Here is a 19741-nt window from a genome sequence, read left to right as displayed (position 1 = left end):
GAGAGAAAGGTGATCAGGAACAGTCAACATGGATTCACCAAGGGCAAGTCATGCTTGACCAACCTGATTGCCTTCTATGATGAGATAACTGGCTCTGTGAATATGGGGAAAGTGGTGGCTAAGCAGCAGTTCTGCAGAAAAGGACCTGGGGATTACAGTGCATGAGAAGCTGGATATGAGTCAGCAGTGTGCCCTTGTTGCCAAGAAGGCCAATGGCATATTGGGCTGCATTAGTAGGAGCAGATCAAGGGAAGTGATTATTCCCTTCTATTCGGCACTGGTGAGGCCACATCTGGAGTATTGTGTCCAGTTTTGGGCCCCCCACTACAGAAAGAATGTGGACAAATTGGAGAGAGTCCAGCGGAGGGCAACAAAAATGATCAGGGGTCTGGGGCACGTGACTTACGAGGGGAGGCTGAGGGAACTGGGATTGTTTAGTCTGGAGAAGAGAAGAGTGAGGGGGGATTTGATAGCAGCCTTCAACTACCGGTGGCAGATGACAGAACAAGGAGCAATGGTCTCAAGTTGCAGTGGGGGAGGTCTAGGTTGGATATTAGGAAAAACAATTTCACTAGGAGGGTGGTGAAGCACTAGAATGGGTTACCTAGGGAGGTGGTGGAATCACCATCCTTAGAGGTTTTTAACTCCCGGCTTGACAAAGCCCTGGCTGGGATGATTTAGTTGGGGTTGGTCCTGCTTTGAGCAGGGGGTTGGACTAGATGACCTCCTGAGGTCTCTTCCAACCCTGATATTCTATGATTCTATGCTTCTTGCCCAGGTGTGGAGTCCTATGGAAGTCAATGGGAGCAGTCAAGTCATTAAAATCAGTGGGGGTACTTGTCTGGGACTACCCCAGTCTCCATGAGACTACCCCAGTTTTCCTGAGTGGGATTACTCATGTGAGCAAGACCTACTTGCATGAGTAAAGGCCCATTTCCCTTCATCAGGGTATGCAGGACCAAACCCTAAATTACACATCCTTTTGGGTCGGAACCATGTCTGTATTCTATCCATAGAGCACCGCACACGATGATATTAAATGATATTAATGCTACCTATGTCCTCAACCTGGTCAGCGTTTAGCGTGGCTTTCCTAAAGAGCTGCTTTCATGGAAGTGAGTGGGAGACTTGCCATGGTCTGTAATTGGAGAAAAATCCCTGTGAACTAAAGACTGTCCTGCAAATCCATCCTTTCTTTTTGGGTGGAGGAGTGTTTATGGAAACACGGCAGAGGTGCTTCCATAATGTCTAGTGCAGAGGTCGGCAACCTTTCAGAAGTGCTGTGCCGAGCCTTCATTTATTCAGTCTGATTTAAGGTTTCATGTGCCAGTAATACATTTTAACGTTTTTAGAAGGTCTCTTTCCATAAGTCTATAATATATAACTGAACTATTGATATATGTAAAGTAAATAAGGTTTTTAAAATGTTTAAGAAGCTTCATTTAAAATTAAATTAAAATGCAGAGCCCCCCGGACCGGTGGCCAGGACCCGGGCAGTGTGAGTGCCACTGAAAATCAGCTCGCGTGCCGCCTTCGGCACACGTGCCATAGGTTGCCTACCCCTGGGCTAGTGCCACCTCTGTAAGCTCAGCAAAATGCAGCTCTTATGAGCGTAGACAATGCTAAAAATTAAGACGATTACTGGGATTACTAGTCGTTACTTCAGCTGAATACACGTGGGAAATTCTCAATATTTAACAAAAGTTTAATAAATGTGAACTGCATTCTCAGCTGGTATAAATCGTCCCCCTGTCCCTGACTGCAGTGCAGCTTTGCTGATTGACACCTGCTGAGGATCTGGCCCAAGTCTTGTTCCGCAAGTAAAGAGAAGCCCGTAAATACTCTGAACAAAGCAAAAACATTATTCCGGCAATAAATTAGGTAGCTATTTCAGTGCATGTCATTCAGATCCCTCCCTAAACAATGCCGTATATTACTTGCAGAATGGCTGCATTCTTTTACTGATGCGAATTTCAGCGACTGATTTCATGAAGCCATTTGTTTCTCCTTTCGGTGTATATCGCAGGGAGAACCGTATTACAAAAAGATCTCTCTCTATTCGGTGATTTCAAAAATATTGGGAATGGGAGCTTGATCCTGAGAGGTGCTGAGCATCTGGGGCTGGATCCAACAGCTGGCAAAGTCCGTGGAAAGACATCCATTGATGTGAATGGGGATTGCATTGGGCACCCTGCTGTAGTTCCTGCCGCTGTGAGTGGGAATTGCAGCTGGCTCTGCACCGGCCAGGATTAGGCCCAAACGGAGAGCCACTGCAGCTAAGCCATCAGTGACTGTGCATTACTGATGAATGAAGGGAAGGAAAAGGAAGAGCAATTTAGCAAAACTCCCTAAGCGGCAAGCTCTTGCCCCAGACTTCAGTTCAGGTGCCAAATACCGGTCCTGACTGCCCCCTGCAAAGTCCTGAGAGTCATGGGCACGCGGGGCCTTGCAGGGTCAGGGGCTAACACTGCATTTTTGCTGTAAGCAGCAACCCCTGCGGTCGGACGTTGTGGCGTTGTTATGCCGGCGCCGTTGGCGTGTGACACCCGCTTTGCCCTGGCATTATGCTCTCCGGGCAGAACGATCGCTCAGTGATTAGCCCACGGCTGCCCAGCCCTACGGCACGTCCCTTCTGTGATCGTGTCCGATTCGTGGTAGTAGCACAAGTGGTCGTGGCGCCTTCCCAGCAGTGCATACATCTGAGTCCCTCTGCAGTCCCTGTGTAGTCCAGCCGCATTGCTCATTCACAGAACATTAGAGTCATTTCTCAATGAGCGGTGTCACAGCCACAGAGCCCTGTAATCGCTTCCCAGTCAGGTGGCGGTTAAACGAAATGTAGCTAATCCCTGGGAGTGCAAGCAGATTCCCGTGTTGTTTTCGGTGAGTGTGTGTGCATCAATGGAATATAGATCCGTCTCCCTAATCTAATCTCCCACAAACATCTGGGTGGCCATGTAGATAGGCATTTTTCAACGGAAATAGTTAGCACAAATCAGGTCAAAATTAATTTTTTAAATAGCAAATCTACTCACTCTTTTTTATTGGAGTTTGCAGCTCTCCTAGGGCAGAGGTTCTCAAACTGGGGGGAGCGGAATGTGTTCTGGGCAGGAGGTGAGAAGCTTTAGGGAAAAAAACGTACTGCACACATTTTCCCCACAGCAATGCATAACTAGCAAGCTGATTCCTCCAGACGTATCAGGTCCTCAGATGGTGCTGTGCATTTGACTCTAAATAACGCTGTGCATTTTGACAGCTTTCTGTTAAGCTTGCAGAGCATTACACAAAGTCGTTGCCATCGGTACGTTAATCCGTTTGCTACGATGCGGTGTGCACATTTAATTTTAAGCATGGATCACAATCACAGTTTTGCTTTTGGTCTTATTACAATGGATCGTTGGCAGAAAAAAAAAACCTCAAGTGAAAAACAAAGAAGCCAAAAGTGATTCAAGTGAATCACCGCCCCCGTATATATCGGCATATGTACTTGTGTGGTGGGGGGTCGGGCCCCTAAACTACTACAGACACAAAGAAGGTGGGGGCGATCAAATACGTTTGAGGACCACTGTCCTCGGGAGAACTTTGCACTCCTAGGTCTCAGATTCTCATCCAGCCCAAGTGGCTGAGAACTGAAAATCAGGAGTAGAGCTAGGCAAACAATGCTAATTGTTTTTCATGGGAAACTTCTTAAATTTCATTTAAAAAAAAATTCCTTGAACTGGTTTTATTGTTGAAATTGTGATTGTTGAAATCACAAGCTGAAAAGAATTCCGTTTTTGCAAATGGTTTTCAGTAGGAAATTTCACTGTTCAAAAACCAAAAACATGTCACCACTTTTTTTGACTGTTTGTGTCCTTCCCCCCTCCCACCAAAAAATCTGCAAAATTTTAACCAAATGAAATCTTTTTGCAAAAATATTTATTTTTCTTGAAAAGCTGTTTTTTGTCCAAAAAGATGGTTCAACAAACTTTTTTTTTTTTTTACCAGCTGTAGTCTTTAACGTGATGAGTGTTTGGGGGCCGGTGTGAAATGAGTGGTGGGAGTCAATGGAGGCACAGCAGGGAATAAATTCATGAATAAAAAACACCCCAAGAGTCAGAAGACGAAAGCTGAACCCTCCCTCCCTGACTCTTCCCCACCTTGCACCCTGTATGGTTGTCGTCACCTGAGCAGAGTGGATGTAAGCCACTGACTCAGGAGTGTTTACTTCCCATTTTGAAGAGGTGTAAATGGCTGTACCAAATGCAAGAGTAAAACCGACGACTGTTGGGATCAAACCTGGGACCTCTGAAGCTTAGTGTAGGAGCTTCTACTATAGGGGTGGGCAACCTATGGCCCGGGGGACACATCCGGCCCTTCAGATGTTTTAATCTGGCCCTCAAGCTCCTGCCGGGGAGCGGGGTCCAGGGCTTGCTTGGCTCCACGTGTGCTGTGGCTCCGCGCGGCTCCCTGAAGCAGCAGCATGTCCCCCCTCCAGCTCCTACATGTAGGGGAAGCCAGGGGGCTCCACACGCTGCCCCTGGCCCAAGCGCCACCCCTGCAGCTCCCATTGGCTGGCAACCGCAGCCAATGGGAGCTGCAGAGACAGCGTCTGCGGATGGGGCAGTGCAAAGAGCCGCCTGGCCGCGCCTCTGCATAGAAGCTGGAGGGGGGACATGCCGCTGCTTCCGGGAACTGCTTGAGGTAAGCGCTGCCCGGAGCCTGCACCCCTGACCCCCTCCAGCGCCCCAACACCCTGCCCCAGCCTGGAGCCCCCTCCCACCCTCCGAACCCCTCGGTCCCACCCTCCTGCACCCCAACCCCCTGCCCCAGCCCGGAGCCCCCTCCCGCCCTCCGAACTCCTCAGTCCCACCCTCCTGCACCCCAACCCCCTGCCCCAGCCCGGAGCCCCCTCCCACCCTCCGAACCCCTCGTTCCCACCCTCCTGCACCCCAACCCCCTGCCCCCAGCTGGAGCCCCCTCCCGCCCTCCGAACTCCTCATTTCTGGCCCCACCCCAGAGCCCGCACCCCCAGCCAGAGCCCGCACCCCCTCCCACACCCCAACCCCAATTTCGTGAGCATTCATGGCCCACCATACAATTTCCATACCCAGATGTGGCCCTTGGGCTAAAAATTTTGCCCACCCCAGCTCTTCTGCATGAGCTAAAAGCCACACAGCTCTTAGCCAAAACTGGGGCAGACTCCTCAACCTCTAGCTGGGCTAGGTGCCACTAGAGGGGGACAGAGCGCCAGACCAAGCAGGCAGAGGTCACACTAGGTAGGGCGAATCAGGTGCTGAAGAATCGTGGAGATTCCCTGTTATCCCTCAGAGAGGAGGGCTGAGACACATTGGGAGGATGGTGTGGGGAACCAGTGCTGCTGGTGCCCTCCCTGTTGCATTGGGAGAGGACTTTGCCTCCAGGGAGGCCCACCTGGCGTATTTCACCAGCACTAACTTGACTTTAAAAAAGGCCACACACCCCACCCCACCCCACCCCAGCTTTTCCATCTCAGGCTAGTAGCTTACTGCATTTCTGAAAACAAGAATTAAAACAAACCCCAAAATTGCCAGATAGTTCAGTCAGTGCAGTATTTGTGGTAAGAACTAGCCTATTAGTGTGAAACCATTTAAGTACATCTCCAGTTATTCCCTTTCTTTGCAGCTCTACTCAGACTGAGATAAGTGAAACAACAGTTTCTTGCTTGAGTTAATATAATTAACTTTGACAGTAAAGCTGGTAGAGGATCTGCTGGTATTATCTTAATAGCCTTCCCCTGCTTTGTAGCACTCAAGAGTCTTAGTAAAATTAGCAGCTAAAAGTAATACACATCATAGACTATTCCCAGAGTTGAGATGAAATAACCCGCCTGTGTCAAGTTTGTTAGGACATCTATTGAACAAGCAGGGTGGACAGCTTCAATCACCTCTTATCAGCATCCTCAACAACATCAGCGAATGGCCCCACCAGAAACGTTATGCCAACACTCAAGGGCGTGACATTTACCACCACCACCAAGCAGAAGAAACTGATTATCTGTCTGTCTGTCCCCGACAGGACATGCTATCGTCCTTGGAAAAGTGACGTAAATCCCATTTGTTGTTTGTTACCTGCGTTAGTGACAGGGGGATACCAAAAACACTCTCTATATTTTATATCAAGTATCAGAGGGGTAGCCGTGTTAGTCTGGATCTGTAAAAAGCAACAGAGAGTCCTGTGGCACCTTTAAGACTAACAGATGTATTGGAGCATAAGCTTTCGTGGGTGAATGCCCACTTCGTCGGCATCCGACGAAGTGGGCATTCACCCACGAAAGCTTATGCTCCAATACATCTGTTAGTCTTAAAGGTGCCACAGGACTCTCTGTTGCTTTCTATATTTTATGATCACTTTGCGTTTCCCCAGAGGAGTCTTTGATATCAGCTGCCACTGGAGTTATTCCAGATTTACACAGGTGTGAGTGACTTCAGAATCTGGTCCCACGTCCGGTCAATAACTGGAAAAGTAACTGGAAAAATGGACTCTTTCCCCCAACATATCTACATCCTTTGCATCTTCTAGTCAGATTTGCTCACTGAGCAGCCTAAAGCAAAGGTTTGTTGTTCTTACCCTCGCAGAGCCAATGCCGTTTTGGGAGAATGAGCTGGATGTTGGTCTGCCTTATTTACTATCAACAAAGGCATCAGCTAAATTCCCGGTGCAGAATCTTTATTGCTAGTGACAAAGTCTGAGAATCATAGAATCATAGACTATCAGGGTTGGAAGGGACCTCAGGAGGTCATCTAGTCCAACCCCCTGCTCAAAGCAGGACCAATTCCCAACTAAATCATCCCAGCCAGGGCTTTGTCAAGCCAGGCCTTAAAAACCTCCAAGGAAGGAGACTCCACCACCTCCCTAGGTAACGCATTCCAGTGCTTCACCACCCTCCTAGTGAAATAGTGTTTCCTAATATCCAACCTAGTCCTCCCCCACTGCAACTTGAGACCATTGCTCCTTGTTCTGTCACCTGCCACCATTGAGAACAGCCGAGTTCCATCCTCTTTGGAACCCCCCTTCAGGTAGTTGAAGGCTGCTATCAAATCCCTCCTCATTCTTCTCTTCTGGAGACTAAACAATCCCAGTTCCCTCAGCCTCTCCTCATAAGTCATGCGCTCCAGACCCCTAATCATTTTTGTTGCCCTCCGCTGGACTCTTTCCAATTTTTCCACATCCTTCTTGTAGTGTGGGGCCCAAAACTGGACACAGTACTCCAGATGAGGCCTCACCAATGTCGAATAAAGGGGAACGATCACGTCCCTCGATCTGCTGGCAATGCCCCTACTTATACAGCCCAAAATGCCGTTAGCCTTCTTGGCAACAAGAGCACACTGTTGACTCATATCCAGCTTCTCGTCCACTGTGACCCCTAGGTCCTTTTCTGCAGAACTGCTACCTAGCCATTCGGTCCCTAGTCTGTAGCTGAGCATGGGATTCTTCCGTCCTAAGTGCAGGACTCTGCACTTGTCCTTGTTGAACCTCATCAGGTTTCTTTTGGCCCAATCCTCTAATTTGTCTAGGTCCCTCTGTATCCGATCCCTACCCTCTAGTGTATCTACCACGCCTCCTAGTTTAGTGTAATCGGCAAACTTGCTGAGAGTGCAGTCCACACCATCCTCCAGATCATTAATAAAGATATTAAACAAAACCGGCCCCAGGACCGACCCTTGGGGCACTCCGCTTGAAACTGGCTGCCAACTAGACATGGAGCCATTGATCACTACCCGTTGAGCCCAACGATCTAGCCAGCTTTCTATCCACCTTACAGTCCATTCATCCAGCCCATACTTCTTTAACTTGGCAGCAAGAATACTGTGGGAGACCGTATCAAAAGCTTTGCTAAAGTCAAGGAATAACACATCCACTGCTTTCCCCTCATCCACAGAGCCAGTTATCTCATCATAGAAGGCAATTAGGTTAGTCAGGCACGACTTCCCCTTGGTGAATCCATGCTGACTGTTCCTGATCACTTTCCTCTCCTCTAAGTGTTTCATAATTGATTCCTTGAGTACCTGCTCCATGATTTTTCCAGGGACTGAGGTGAGGCTGACTGGCCTGTAGTTCCCCGGATCCTCCTTCTTCCCTTTTTTAAAGATGGGCACTACATTAGCCTTTTTCCAGAAAGTCAGAAAGAGCACAGTGGGTTTCAAGATCCCAGGACGCATTGGCAGGAGTGGCCGTTGGAGAGAAACCTCTTTGTCTTTTAACATGAACTGAGCCCATTTTGTAAGGAATCAGTGAAAGAGGATAAATATGGACTCCCATGTTGCGATTCCTGCATGGTTATTTTGCTGCCTTACAAGCTTCCTTTACATTTTTTATATGTTTTGCTTTTAGAGAAGAGCAGTTTGTTTTAGCAGCATGTGAATGCAAGGGACAAATCCACCCTGATTTAGGTTATAAGTTCCTTGGGGCCAGGGCCATTTCTGTTGTATGTTTGTACTGTACTTAGCACCATGAGGCTAGTGGCTACCACAATACAAATAATAATAATTGGATTATTTAAATACAACCTATCTATCTGATCGCTAGTATTTCTAAAAGAGTCTGACCCCTTGGTGTCTAAACATTACTGACTACAAACCAAGCCATAAGCCTATAAAGGGAGAGGAGCACTATATCTCAATTTTTAGATGGTGAAACTGAGGAACGCAGAGGGGAAATGACTTACCAAATGTCACATAGCAAATGATTTCCCCAAGGTGAAATCTGGACTAAACCCCTGGTACCCTCACTCCCAGTCTAACTGTGAGACCACGAAGATTGAGGCAGACCGTGATAGGAGTTTCAGGGGATAATAATGCTTCCCCGCCTTGGTAAGGTACTTTGAGATCTTAGAGGGGTGAGCACTGGGGAAATATAATGTCTCTCTTCTTTGTTAGTGTGTGTGGCCCAACACTCAACTCTCACGGATCTTAGAGCACAGAATCGGTCACTGCAGAGTTGAGGGGGAAACACCAATATAAGAGGCCTGTGTCTCCACCCCACGTAAGCTGTGTACTCCAAGTCGGGGCAACGGCTGGGTGTTTTGTGACTGCCCGTCACGGCAGTGACTATAGAGAACCGATATCGGGAGATCGCCTGAAACACTGATAACTGGAAAACTGCCTCATATACCTTTCTAAAGGACTGGGGAAGGCCATTCTGGTCCCATTGCATCCCCTCCTCTCACCCTCAGAAATACTGATTTTTAAGGAAACCAGAGAGCTTGCATCACACACGGCCAAACAATCCATTGATTTGGGTTGGGTTTTTTTCATTTTCAATGTGTGCGGTGCTAATGATTGGTGTCGACTTCACTACATGCAGCCAGGAACTGGACATTTTCTGCTGCACTTTATCTTCTCTGGCTTCAAGGCCGACTACCCATGCAGGTCTGTTGCATATCCGATTTATTGCCATGCCAGCAATAGTTTATATAATCCCCCCCCAAAACACTTGGGGATAGGTACTATAACCCGGAGTGATACTGAAAGCTCCAAAGGCTCCCTTTTAATTGTGGTGTGTAGAGAGCATGTTGGCAGCCTCCCTGAAGGGTCTGTAGGGGCTGTCGCAGGAGCAGGGATCGAATGCTGTCTCTTTCTAGTCATTTTCGCTTCTTGGTCAGGACTGAGCCCAGCGCTGTTGGGACTGGGGAAATGGGGGTTACATTTTAAAACCAATTTTCATTTATCTGATTTTTTTTCGTATTCAAACATTTCCAGGCTTTGTTCCCTCATCTCCTCGGTGCCCCACTTTTTAATAAATAAAACGCAATTTGTGGCTTAAACCCCCATCTCTTATCATCCCTTGCACCCCCTCCCTTCACAGCGGCCTTTTGCCAGAAGGTGGATTCTGCATTTGTTTAGTGAGATCGCCGTTTCTGATGCTGGCAGCCACACGCTTGCAGACCTTGTTGGGGAGGCCAGGCAGGGACCGGAAAAGAAGAGGAGTGACAGAGCCGTGATGCTGCGGCCCCCCTTTTACACGGCAATTATCAAACACACTCTAGATTGCTCCTACAGAAACACCCAGCCACAGGGCTTCCAAAACTCTCCATGGCTCCTTGCACCCGCTGATCCAGGCTTGGATGTGCAATGGCCCATATCTGTGCAAGCTGGGTGTGCAAGCTGGGTGTGCAAGCACTTTTAAAGCACATCCACTGCAAGCTCTCTTAACAGCATAGGGGTATGGTTCACAATCAACCATAGAGCCTTCCATTTTAGGAGAGAGTTTCTAGATCTACATATTCTTGCTCTCCCTATATTACTGCTCTCTCTGTATATTTCTCTCTCTCTCTCTCATTAAACTGGCTGTAACAACAGAGAACATTGATTATCTCCCAGTGATGCCTGGTTTAAGTGATTAGTGATTAATTCCTTCCATTGCTTTGTGTTCTCTCTCTCCCTGCAGGAGATTTTCACACCAGAGTGCAAATTTAAGGAATCGGTCTTTGAAAACTACTACGTTATTTATTCTTCCACACTGTATCGGCAGCAGGAGTCTGGACGAGCGTGGTTCCTGGGGCTCAATAAAGAAGGTCAAATTATGAAGGGGAACCGGGTGAAAAAAACCAAAGCCTCGTCCCATTTTGTACCCAAACCCATTGAAGGTATGGAAAGTTCCCACGCTCTGTCCCAAGGGGCAGATGTGAGCCCCGGGGAGTAAGGGGTAGAGGGGAGGCGGACTGTACTGTGGTTCAGCAGAGTGGAGAGGGCACTATACCCTACAGCAGGGACAGTGGTGTAAGAGCTTCCGAGTTGAAACACGCTGCAACATCAATACTGGAGCCTGTCTGCCTTTGCTGTGAGCCCTGCAGTGCGTCCCAAAACACGAGCCGGCAGGTTGGGTTACTAGAGAACGAGCTGTAAACCCCAACCAAATGGGGGGCACGGGCTGAGTAAAGAGCATAGTACAGGGATGGTCAAACCTTGTACCTAGGTCATAAGTTCAAATACAACCTTTGTCTGAAGTGACCACAATGTGTTGCCGTCTCTGATAGCTCCTTGGAAGCCCTTGTCAAGAGTCTGGGGAAATCTCAGTCCAATTCCGAGTCACCCGGGTATCCACCTTGCAGAATGTGTCTCCGGTGAGAAAGCCGGGACATAGACAATGAACTATCCAGCCTGTCCTGACACCCCGGGGGCAGCTCGCCTTGATGCACCCATCCTGTGGTCCCCAGGATTATTCACCCTAGTGCCCTTCACAGGCACTAACTTTCCATTGGAAACAAACCCAGAGCTTTCCTCCTGCTGGGTGACAAAAAGTGAATGGTCTTGTTCCCAACAGAGATTCCTCAAGGAGGAGGGAGGGGCCTAGATCTGTATTGTCAGTGTCAGAAATATTTACCTAAGACAAGAACATTTCAATGGGTTAGCATTGCTCTCTCCAGCTTCTCCATGTCTTCCGCACCTGCCAGGGCTTGTCTACTCACCCAGAGTTACACCTGCTCCCTAAAAGTGGGGGTTTTAAACTGGTTTCATTCAGCCAGGGCACGAGGCCGTTTGGATGCTCTTAGTTTGGTTTAAAGCACACTTATTTCAGTTTAGCTGAACTCTGTTAGCAATGGGTTACAGTTAAACCGCAAAAAGCTGACATAAGAGTGTCCACACGGGCTTTGCACTGATAGCCGATGCAAACTTGCGTGCAGACAAACCCCTGACAGACGCTGATACTCTGCCTAGCATGAGTGGCTGAAATCCAGAACCAAACTTCGTATCGGCAAAAGGAAAGGAGGAAGGAAAGGGAGAAAAGAAAATAAGAGCGTGAGAGAGAGAGAGATGCTGAGGGCTGGTCAACACACACAATTCCGCCAGTGTAACTAAAGGTGCAGTTTTTACCCTGATGTAGTTAGGCCAGTGGCACTGAGTGTGTGGACACGTATGTCGGCTTAAACCTGGCTTACAGCAATTTAGCTTGTGTGGGTAAATTTACTGCACAAGCTGAACTGACAGAACCTGCTTTACCCTTCTAGGAGCCTGCACACACCGCTGCACCAATCTAACACCAGTGCAGCCGGCGTGCAGGCAGCCCGAGGCACTGCTGTGGGGTTTGCCTCGGATGGATGGTTTTAATTAGGAAGCGTTTTCTCTCTTGCTAACAAAAATAGCAGAACAGAGCCCAGGCTCTGACTCTGGAGTTGTCAGGGGCTCAGAGCAAGGGCTGAAATGGCTTCAGACCTGCAGCTTTTCGGTGCTGCTCCCAGAATGCGTTGTCCTTTGCTCGGAGGAGGATGTTGGGCTCTCTGAAGAGTGGAGATGAATGTCAGGAAACCCCTTCAGGCAGGTGGCTGAGACAGATGAATTCCAGACCACATGTGAACTCCCCTGCAAACCCTTCCCCCCCAGCTATATCGGCAAGGTCATGAGTAGCAGAAAACGATGCAGAACCTAGGCCTGAGCCTCTGCGCCTGCCAGGCACTGGCTCTGAGTTGAGGATGCTCATGTGTGGGACTCCCTCCCTGGAGCCCACAGTGGCCGCCACTGGAGTATGCAGCCAGCCTGTTTATCTCACCTGGCCTCCCCCACCGCTTTCTTGTCTGTCTCCTCCTCACCCCCCGTCCCCAGTCCGTTTGGGACTGGAGTGGTTTCCCCAACAGCAGCTGGGTTTGCCCTTGTGGCAGATATTTCGGTGCTGCCTGGCTGTGTGCGGTGGGGGGGTCCCTTAAAGCGAGGGATTCCGTTTGCTGCTAAGTATTTGGGTTTTCGCGCGGGGCCCAGTCGGTGCACGGTGGGCAGATGTCACTGGTAGATGGATGCCACACAGCTGGGAGGCACAGAGGCCTGACTCAGGGCCGCATTCTCATTACAGTAGATGCTGCTGCTGCTGCTTCGGTTTCCGAAAGCCCAGCGCGGCCCTGGCGTTCCTTTCCCTCGCCTGCATGCCTCCGCCCGCGCGAGCGTCAGTCGTCGCTGTCCTCCAGAGCGAGCAGGCGAGCACTTTAGAGCCTGGCAGCCGCATTAAGGAGTCCTCCCCCGGGCTGCTTTGCCGCCCGCTGCTGCATCCAAGAGCTGGCTGCCCCCCAAGCAAAGGCACGTGTCAGCCTGCCAAAGCCTTCCGCTGTCTGGGGCCGCGGCGCGCGGAGGGCTCTGTTCCCAAGCCGAAGATGAGTGGTCGGCAGCAGAGGGGTTGGAGTGAAGTTGGCTCCGTTCCACCCCCACCCATGAATCTGAGACAGGCACAGAATATTTTACGGGAACTTCCCGGCCAGGGTGAAGACCCCGGATGGCCCTCTAGGGGCTGGGGGACGGAAGGAGGTGACCTGTATAGCACCGTTCTCCCCCAAGGCTGCGTGTGGGACTGTTTACCTCTCGTCCTGGTTTTGTAGCATAACCAGCCCTAGAGCACCCCGATCCTTTGTGTGCGACCGTAGTAGGGTGGCTCCTGTCTGAGCAGCCCTCGTGGCCAGGGGGACCTCCACAGGGCACTGCCTCACTTTTCCTTCTTCAAAACTCCACCCAGTCTTGCTCATCCAGTTGCAGCCCTACTTGGGGTCTAGTTTCTTTATTAACACAAAGTTACAAAAACCCTAACACAAAAACAAATCTTACCCCCTGCCTGATAGTGGGCACCGCCCCTCCCCCCGGAGGTACTGTCCCTTTCTGTTGTCGGGGCAGCAGGAGGAAATGCAAGAGCAAGGCTGCACTCCTTGCCTTCTCCCAAAGCCCCAGCTCTCTTCTCCAGGGACCACGGCAGGAGACCCTCCCTCCCAGCCGCTTCTCTTCTGCAGTTCCCTTTCTACCTCTGCCTCTTTGGTCTGACCTCCCTCTGACCCTTAAAATGCCCCTACCGCAGGGCAAGGCTATTATCCCTATTCTGAAGAGGGGGAACTGAGGCACAGAGTGATTAAGAGACACACCCAAGGTCACACAGGAAGTCTGGGAGAACTGGGAATGGAAGCCAGGTCTTCCAAGACCAAGGCTAGTGCCTTAACCATTGAACCAGCCTTCCTCTTCATTTGGGAATGTGACCCCCATGAAGGCCATGAGAGTTAGTGCTGGGCGGTGTGTCTGTTGAGGAGGATTTTTGCCTGCTGGAGAAGAGAGGCATCACAAACTACATATACAGAAATCACGTCACCCACCACTGAATGGCAGCCACCTCTGGGGTGAAACTTGGCAGCAGTTTACCAGTGTGCACAAAACTACACGGCAGCTTAGTTTAAACAAGAACTGCAAAAACACCAAAAGCTCCGTGCTCCAATAGCTAACAGCTAAGGGAAATGTGTTCTTTTACTTCAACTGGTAAAACGGTTGCTTCTGGATTCAGAAGTTCTCCAGTACAAGTGCTAACAGGCAGAAAACTAATAAACGCAAAACACCTCCGAAAATGCCTTAAAATGGCTTTTCTATACAGAAGAGGCAAGTTTTAAGGCCCGGTGACACTACAAAAATGCTTTCAAGTCCTACAACCTGAAGGGTATTTGGGGATCCTTAGTTAATGTATGGCAAGGTGCCAGTTTGGGATACAAACACACCCACTGCACACTTCTTTTGATATTGTAATGTTTGGTTGCTGTGGCCTGAACTCAAGGAGCCATTAAGACATGAGCTTGCGGCCTGAGCCAGGCCAATTGGCATGCGTGGAATCACCGCTTGGGCCCGATACAACCTTTTAAAGCAATTTCAATCTCCCGGAGTGTCTATAGCCTCAGGGACGGAACTGATCCTTTGCCCCCCCCCCCCCCCCCCCAGCCAATGGGAGTCTCTCCATTCACTGCCGTTGGCTTTGGATCAGGCCCTTACAGTGGGAATACTTGGCTGCTTATATCCACTCTGCCCCTTGGTGGGGGTATTTCCTGCTTCACTCTCTAAAGTTCCCGCATTTCCCCTTTTCTAGCACTAGACCCTGGAACCAGCGTGCAGCTCTTCCTTCTCTCAGCAGAGAGGCCCCAGGCCTGCTACTGCAGCTTGGCTTGAGCAGACCTCCTCTGTGGTGGTGAATGGCCTGGCAGGCTGGGGTGCAAGGGGCATCATACAGAGGCCCCCGACTCTTCCCCAACTCTTTTCCCATAGTGGAACTACTCCAGTTCTGCTAAATCAGAGCCCTGTGTCGCCACGGTGAAGTGGCAAGGGGGAATTTCTCTCCCAGGCGCTGTCCACATTAGGAAGATGTAGCGAGTTCAGCCCCAGTAAACACAGATCATTGTCTTTGCTTCTAGTAGGCGCTGAACAGCATTTAGGGGGGCATGGATCAGCGTTCATGTCACACTGCCCATCAGTACCTGGCCCAGGCCGGGGCAGCTAATGATCCAACCAGCGGACCAAATTTGGGATGAATCCTGGTCACGTGTCACCTGAGGCATGTTGTGCATATGCTAAGAAGAAGCAGCATTTAAAAACCTGTTCATTAGCCTTTGCTAAACACAGCTCGTTTTCTTGTGTCGTCGGGGCCCTAGAAATGCAGGATTTCGCACAGAGTCTCTCCCACACTTGCTTCGCTGGGCCCCCACTGAAACCCTCAAGCTAGATCCTGAAGGAAGAAGAGGGATCACTTTCAGCAGGCGTTTCCTTGGCGTTTGGTAATAAAAGTACTGTCACCCATGGACGTGCTGTGGTTCCATTTGGCGGCGTCCTGCGTGTTTAGCTGCCAGGTAGAGACTAGCTCAACCGTCTGCAACTCACATCAGCTGGGATTTCCTTCCAGCCTTCATTGCGTTCATTAAGGCAGAAAACCAAGGTGCATAATGACCCGACTCCCTTCCCACATCTGGTGTTAAGTCAATTAAATCTCTTCAGTGGAGCATTGACTAACACAAGTGACCCTCCTCCCATGTCTCGGGGGGGCGACACCCCGGGCAAAGTTCTGCATGTGGAGTGGTGGCGTCCCTCCAATGATGCTATGGGTGGGGCGAGCCAGGACTGGGGCAGAGCCAGGGGCATGTACTGTTCCCTCCCCAGCTGTGTCACACCCACTAGAGTAGGGACGTGGAGTTTGGTGCTTCTACACGGTGCTCCCATTGGCGTGAGAGCTCCCAAGTGGTGTGTGCTGCTCGGACGCCCAGCAGCCGACGGTGCCCAATGAAATGGCAGAAGCGGGGAGGGACAGGGAAGTGTGTATGGTGCGGGACTTGCTCCAGTCGGTTATTGTAGAGTTAAGTTAGTTCTGCCATTATTCTCTCTCAGCATCGTTATCCACTTTCCAGGCACGAGATCAATACCGTGGGATAAACCGTTACCCTGTTTGTGAAGGGGATCGATTCTTGCACTCTCTCTCTTTGAGCATTAATTCCTTCCCCCTCTTTGGCTACGTCCGATACAGTGCGTCAGCTGGATGGCTCCAAACAGCTAACCGCACTCCCGTGGAAGGCAGACATACACATATAGGCCTGGGCCGTGCTCTCAGCACCACCAGCTTTCTCCCAGCACACTGGGATCTCCACCTCCTGTCGTGGAGCGACACCTGATTTACAGCGGAGTGAGAAAGGGGAATCTCAAGCCCCCAGCATTAGCCCCCTTGATCTGAGATCCGGTGAACCAAACTTCTGGGTTCCCGGAACCTCCGTCATGTGCCTCATCAGAACTATGGACCATGCGCAGGCTTCATTGCTTATCAAGAGGTGCTGGGAGGCCTAATTAGCCCATGAAGAGAGCGTGCTATTTACATAGGATTGCTGTTCTTGCTTCTGTCCCCGGAGATGCCGTTTTCCCCACAGCTTTGGATGCCTCACTAGCACGCCAGCAAAGCGAGGTGCGGTGCGGTGGGGGTGCTCTGGGGTTGTTCTGTAACCAGTGCCCTTCACTTGTACATACAAGGTGCTCCTGGCAGGGAAGGAAACTCCCGTGTGGGTATGTGGTGCACAAGAGAGCATTAGGTGTGGCTTATTGACAAGACTGAACCAGTTTGCACTATGGATAGCCTGCTTTGCCTGATAGCTGGGTGACTCATTGAACCAACCTGTCCCTGGGGTTAACCCAGTCAGCCTGGGTGAATGGGATTCCAGCTCCAAAGCTAGTGGAGATGGGAATTGTGAGGGACAGCAGGAGGTGTGAGAGGCTGATTTCGCCACCCAGCCCTCCGCCATTTCACACTCACACGACTGCCAAAGCTGCGGGACTAGCCCACAAGTCAAACGTTGATTCTTCACTGCCTAGCCCAAGTGGGAGCCCAGAGCTACTGGGGCGCATGGGGAGCACTTGGAGCAGGGGCAAATGATGATACTATGTGCAAGGCAAAAGCGAAGCAACACAGGCAGGGGCTATTTGACAGTAATGGTGATGACATTGATGTGTGCACAGTTTGTGTCAGTCTAGTGGCTGGCAGGGCAGAATGCCTAGATTTTATGCCCAGTTCTGGCACTGACTCAATGTGCAAACTGGGGTAAGTTCCTTATTCTCTTTGCTTTTCTTTTTCCATCTGAAAATGGCTTTCTTGATAATTTTACCTACCTCAAAGGGGTGTTATGAGGCCTAGTTATTGTGTGTATTTAAAGTGCTTGGAGAGCCTTGGAGGGAAGGTGTTGTATGGTCAAAATAGTATTTTTCATTGGTCAAGTTTGCAATGCAACATCAGTTACATTAGTGCACACCTGACTGCACTTCATCTCTGCCTTGTATTGTTATGCATCACTATAAATGTTTATCTAGATCGGAGTAAAATGCAAAGTACCAGTGCCATTTCAATCTAGCCCTAAGTGGCAGGAGTTATTCCTAAATCAGGGAAAGGCTATAAACATAAGGACTCAATTCATCTTTCTATAGATGAAGACTGTTTTCATTTATTCAGCTATTTTGGAATGGAATTAGTTTGTTTTATGTTGTGTTTATGTTCTTGACGATGAGCCAGAACCGAAGCGTTGCAGGCTCGCTTCTCCCCTGCTTTACACTGTCTGCAGTCGTTTCCACAACAATTCTCTAGCAACTCGGGATGGACAGACGGACGGACTGCAGGCCTGCTTTGCACAGGCAAAGGTGTAAGGCTGGCAGGATCAGGCCTAACATCCCCAGAATGGGGCGGGGGGAGATTTGCAAGCTGACCCCGTCTCTCGTTCTCATCCCCAGCATATTGGGCCTTGAAACAACGCTATTTTGGTGACTGTTAGAGCAATGCCGTGTTGAAGATTGGCCTCATGGGGCTAACTCCTGAGACCCTTATTCAGCACTGACTCTGTGTGTACTGCTGCCTTTCTCAGGGCTAGATCATGCTATACACATGCAGCCCTTAGAAAGAGACAGCAGGTAGGCGCATCACCCCAGGCAGGGTGTGGGCTGGTGCTGGGTCTCAGAGAGGGACAATTTCTCCTTGGTCTCTCCAGCTGCACTGCAGGGAGGAGTAATAGGGCAGCTTTTTATAGGAGGCCATAAACTCCCCTTCCTGCATGGCCAGCCCCCTCTGCTGACTGCCTCGTAGGGGGAAGGGGCAGCACAGAGTCACGGCTCTGTCCACTCCCCACCAGGTTGCTCCCAGGGGAAGCGGGGAAGTGTTTCTCCCAGACCTGCGATGCCCGCACCTCCTACATGGCCACCCAAGGAAGGTGATCCTTTCTCCTTCCTACTTTGCTGCACAGCCACTTAAGAGCATGGCATATTCTGGTCTGCAGTGAGTTAAATAGCAGAGACACTGACTGAAATGCTCTGTTTATGGCTGGAGGGGATAAAGTGGGTTTCAGTTGGAACCACAATCTGGAGCTTGAACTCCCTGCAAGGTGGGCCAGGATGCAAAAGTTTGTTAAGAGCATAAGAACGGCCGTACTGGGTCAGACCAAAGGTCCATCTAGCCCAGTATCCTGTCTTCCGACAGTGGCCAATGCCAGGTGCCCCAGAGGGAGTGAACCTAACAGGTAATGATCAAGTGATCTCTCTCCTGCCATCCATCTCCACCCTCTGACAGACAGAGGCTAGGGACACCATTCCTTGTTAGTTTTGGAGGTCTCATTGTTTCTTGTCAGAGATTAAGGATAGGGGAAAGGGGCTAACTCGTTGATCTGCTGCTAATATTGGAATTGTGAGCTAATGTGCAATGTTGTGAATCGAGATGTTCATTTTATATGTGTATATATTTGTATGTCATAAAAAACATGGAGAGTAGAGAGCCTTATCTGTGAGAGACCAGAAATCCTTCACTGGTATTTGTGCCTCTGGGAGGGGGTAGACTTAAAAGGGTCTGACTGCCAGCACAGGCAGAGAACCGTGAATAATAAAGGAATATATTACTGAGATATTCAGGCTTATCTGTGTGTGTGTGGCGGGAAAGGGGGCAGGGGAGGAGAAGACTAGTTTAGGGGAAAAATGCCCCACACATAAGCAAATGCTAATTGTGGTCCAAGAACTCTGTCTCTGGGATAGTGTGAAAACTAATTGTCGCCCTTTCTGTTTGCAGTGTGCATGTACAGAGAGCCATCGCTGCATGAAATTGGAGAAAAACAAGGACGCTCAAGAAAAAGTTCAGGGACACCAACCATGAACGGAGGCAAAGTTGTTAACCAGGACTCGACATAACTGACAAACACCCCTCTCCCTCTCTTCCAATTCTTCCCTTCCCACTCACCTCCCCACCCTGCCGGCGAAACCACACCGAGACGACAAGAAACTGAGCAAGGCAGGACCTACCGGTAGCGGCTAGGATTCTGAACTCAAAAATCTTTCTTCGTGTAGGATGAGGAAATCGACTCCCAAATCTTGCCTGTTGCAACGTTTCAAAAAAAAAAAACGAAGAAAAAATGTTTTAAATCAGGACTCATTAACATTTTAAACGCAAACTGTTTGCTCTTTGATCAAAAGGAAAAATCTTTTCTCTGCATAGTAATAATAAA

The 19741-nt window shown here is 49.7% G+C and overlaps 1 protein-coding gene across 3 annotated transcripts in view; it reads left to right on the top strand.

Moving 5' to 3' along the window:
• Nucleotides 1-19427, top strand: part of FGF12 (fibroblast growth factor 12) — a 176838-nt gene extending 157411 nt beyond the window's left edge. For all 3 annotated transcript variants that reach the window (XM_065410810.1, XM_065410809.1, XM_065410811.1), the window contains exons 4-5: nucleotides 10405-10603; nucleotides 19309-19427. In XM_065410810.1, the coding sequence (XP_065266882.1) occupies nucleotides 10405-10603; nucleotides 19309-19427 (318 nt within the window). The remainder of the gene's footprint in view (nucleotides 1-10404; nucleotides 10604-19308) is intronic.
• Nucleotides 19428-19741: the final 314 nt, after the last annotated feature.

This window comes from Emys orbicularis, chromosome 9 (genome assembly GCF_028017835.1).
Source record: "Emys orbicularis isolate rEmyOrb1 chromosome 9, rEmyOrb1.hap1, whole genome shotgun sequence".
Taxonomy (NCBI): Eukaryota; Metazoa; Chordata; order Testudines; family Emydidae; genus Emys; species Emys orbicularis.
The sequence above is the reverse complement of the archived record's forward strand: the minus strand, read 5'-3'. Positions and strand labels throughout refer to the sequence as shown.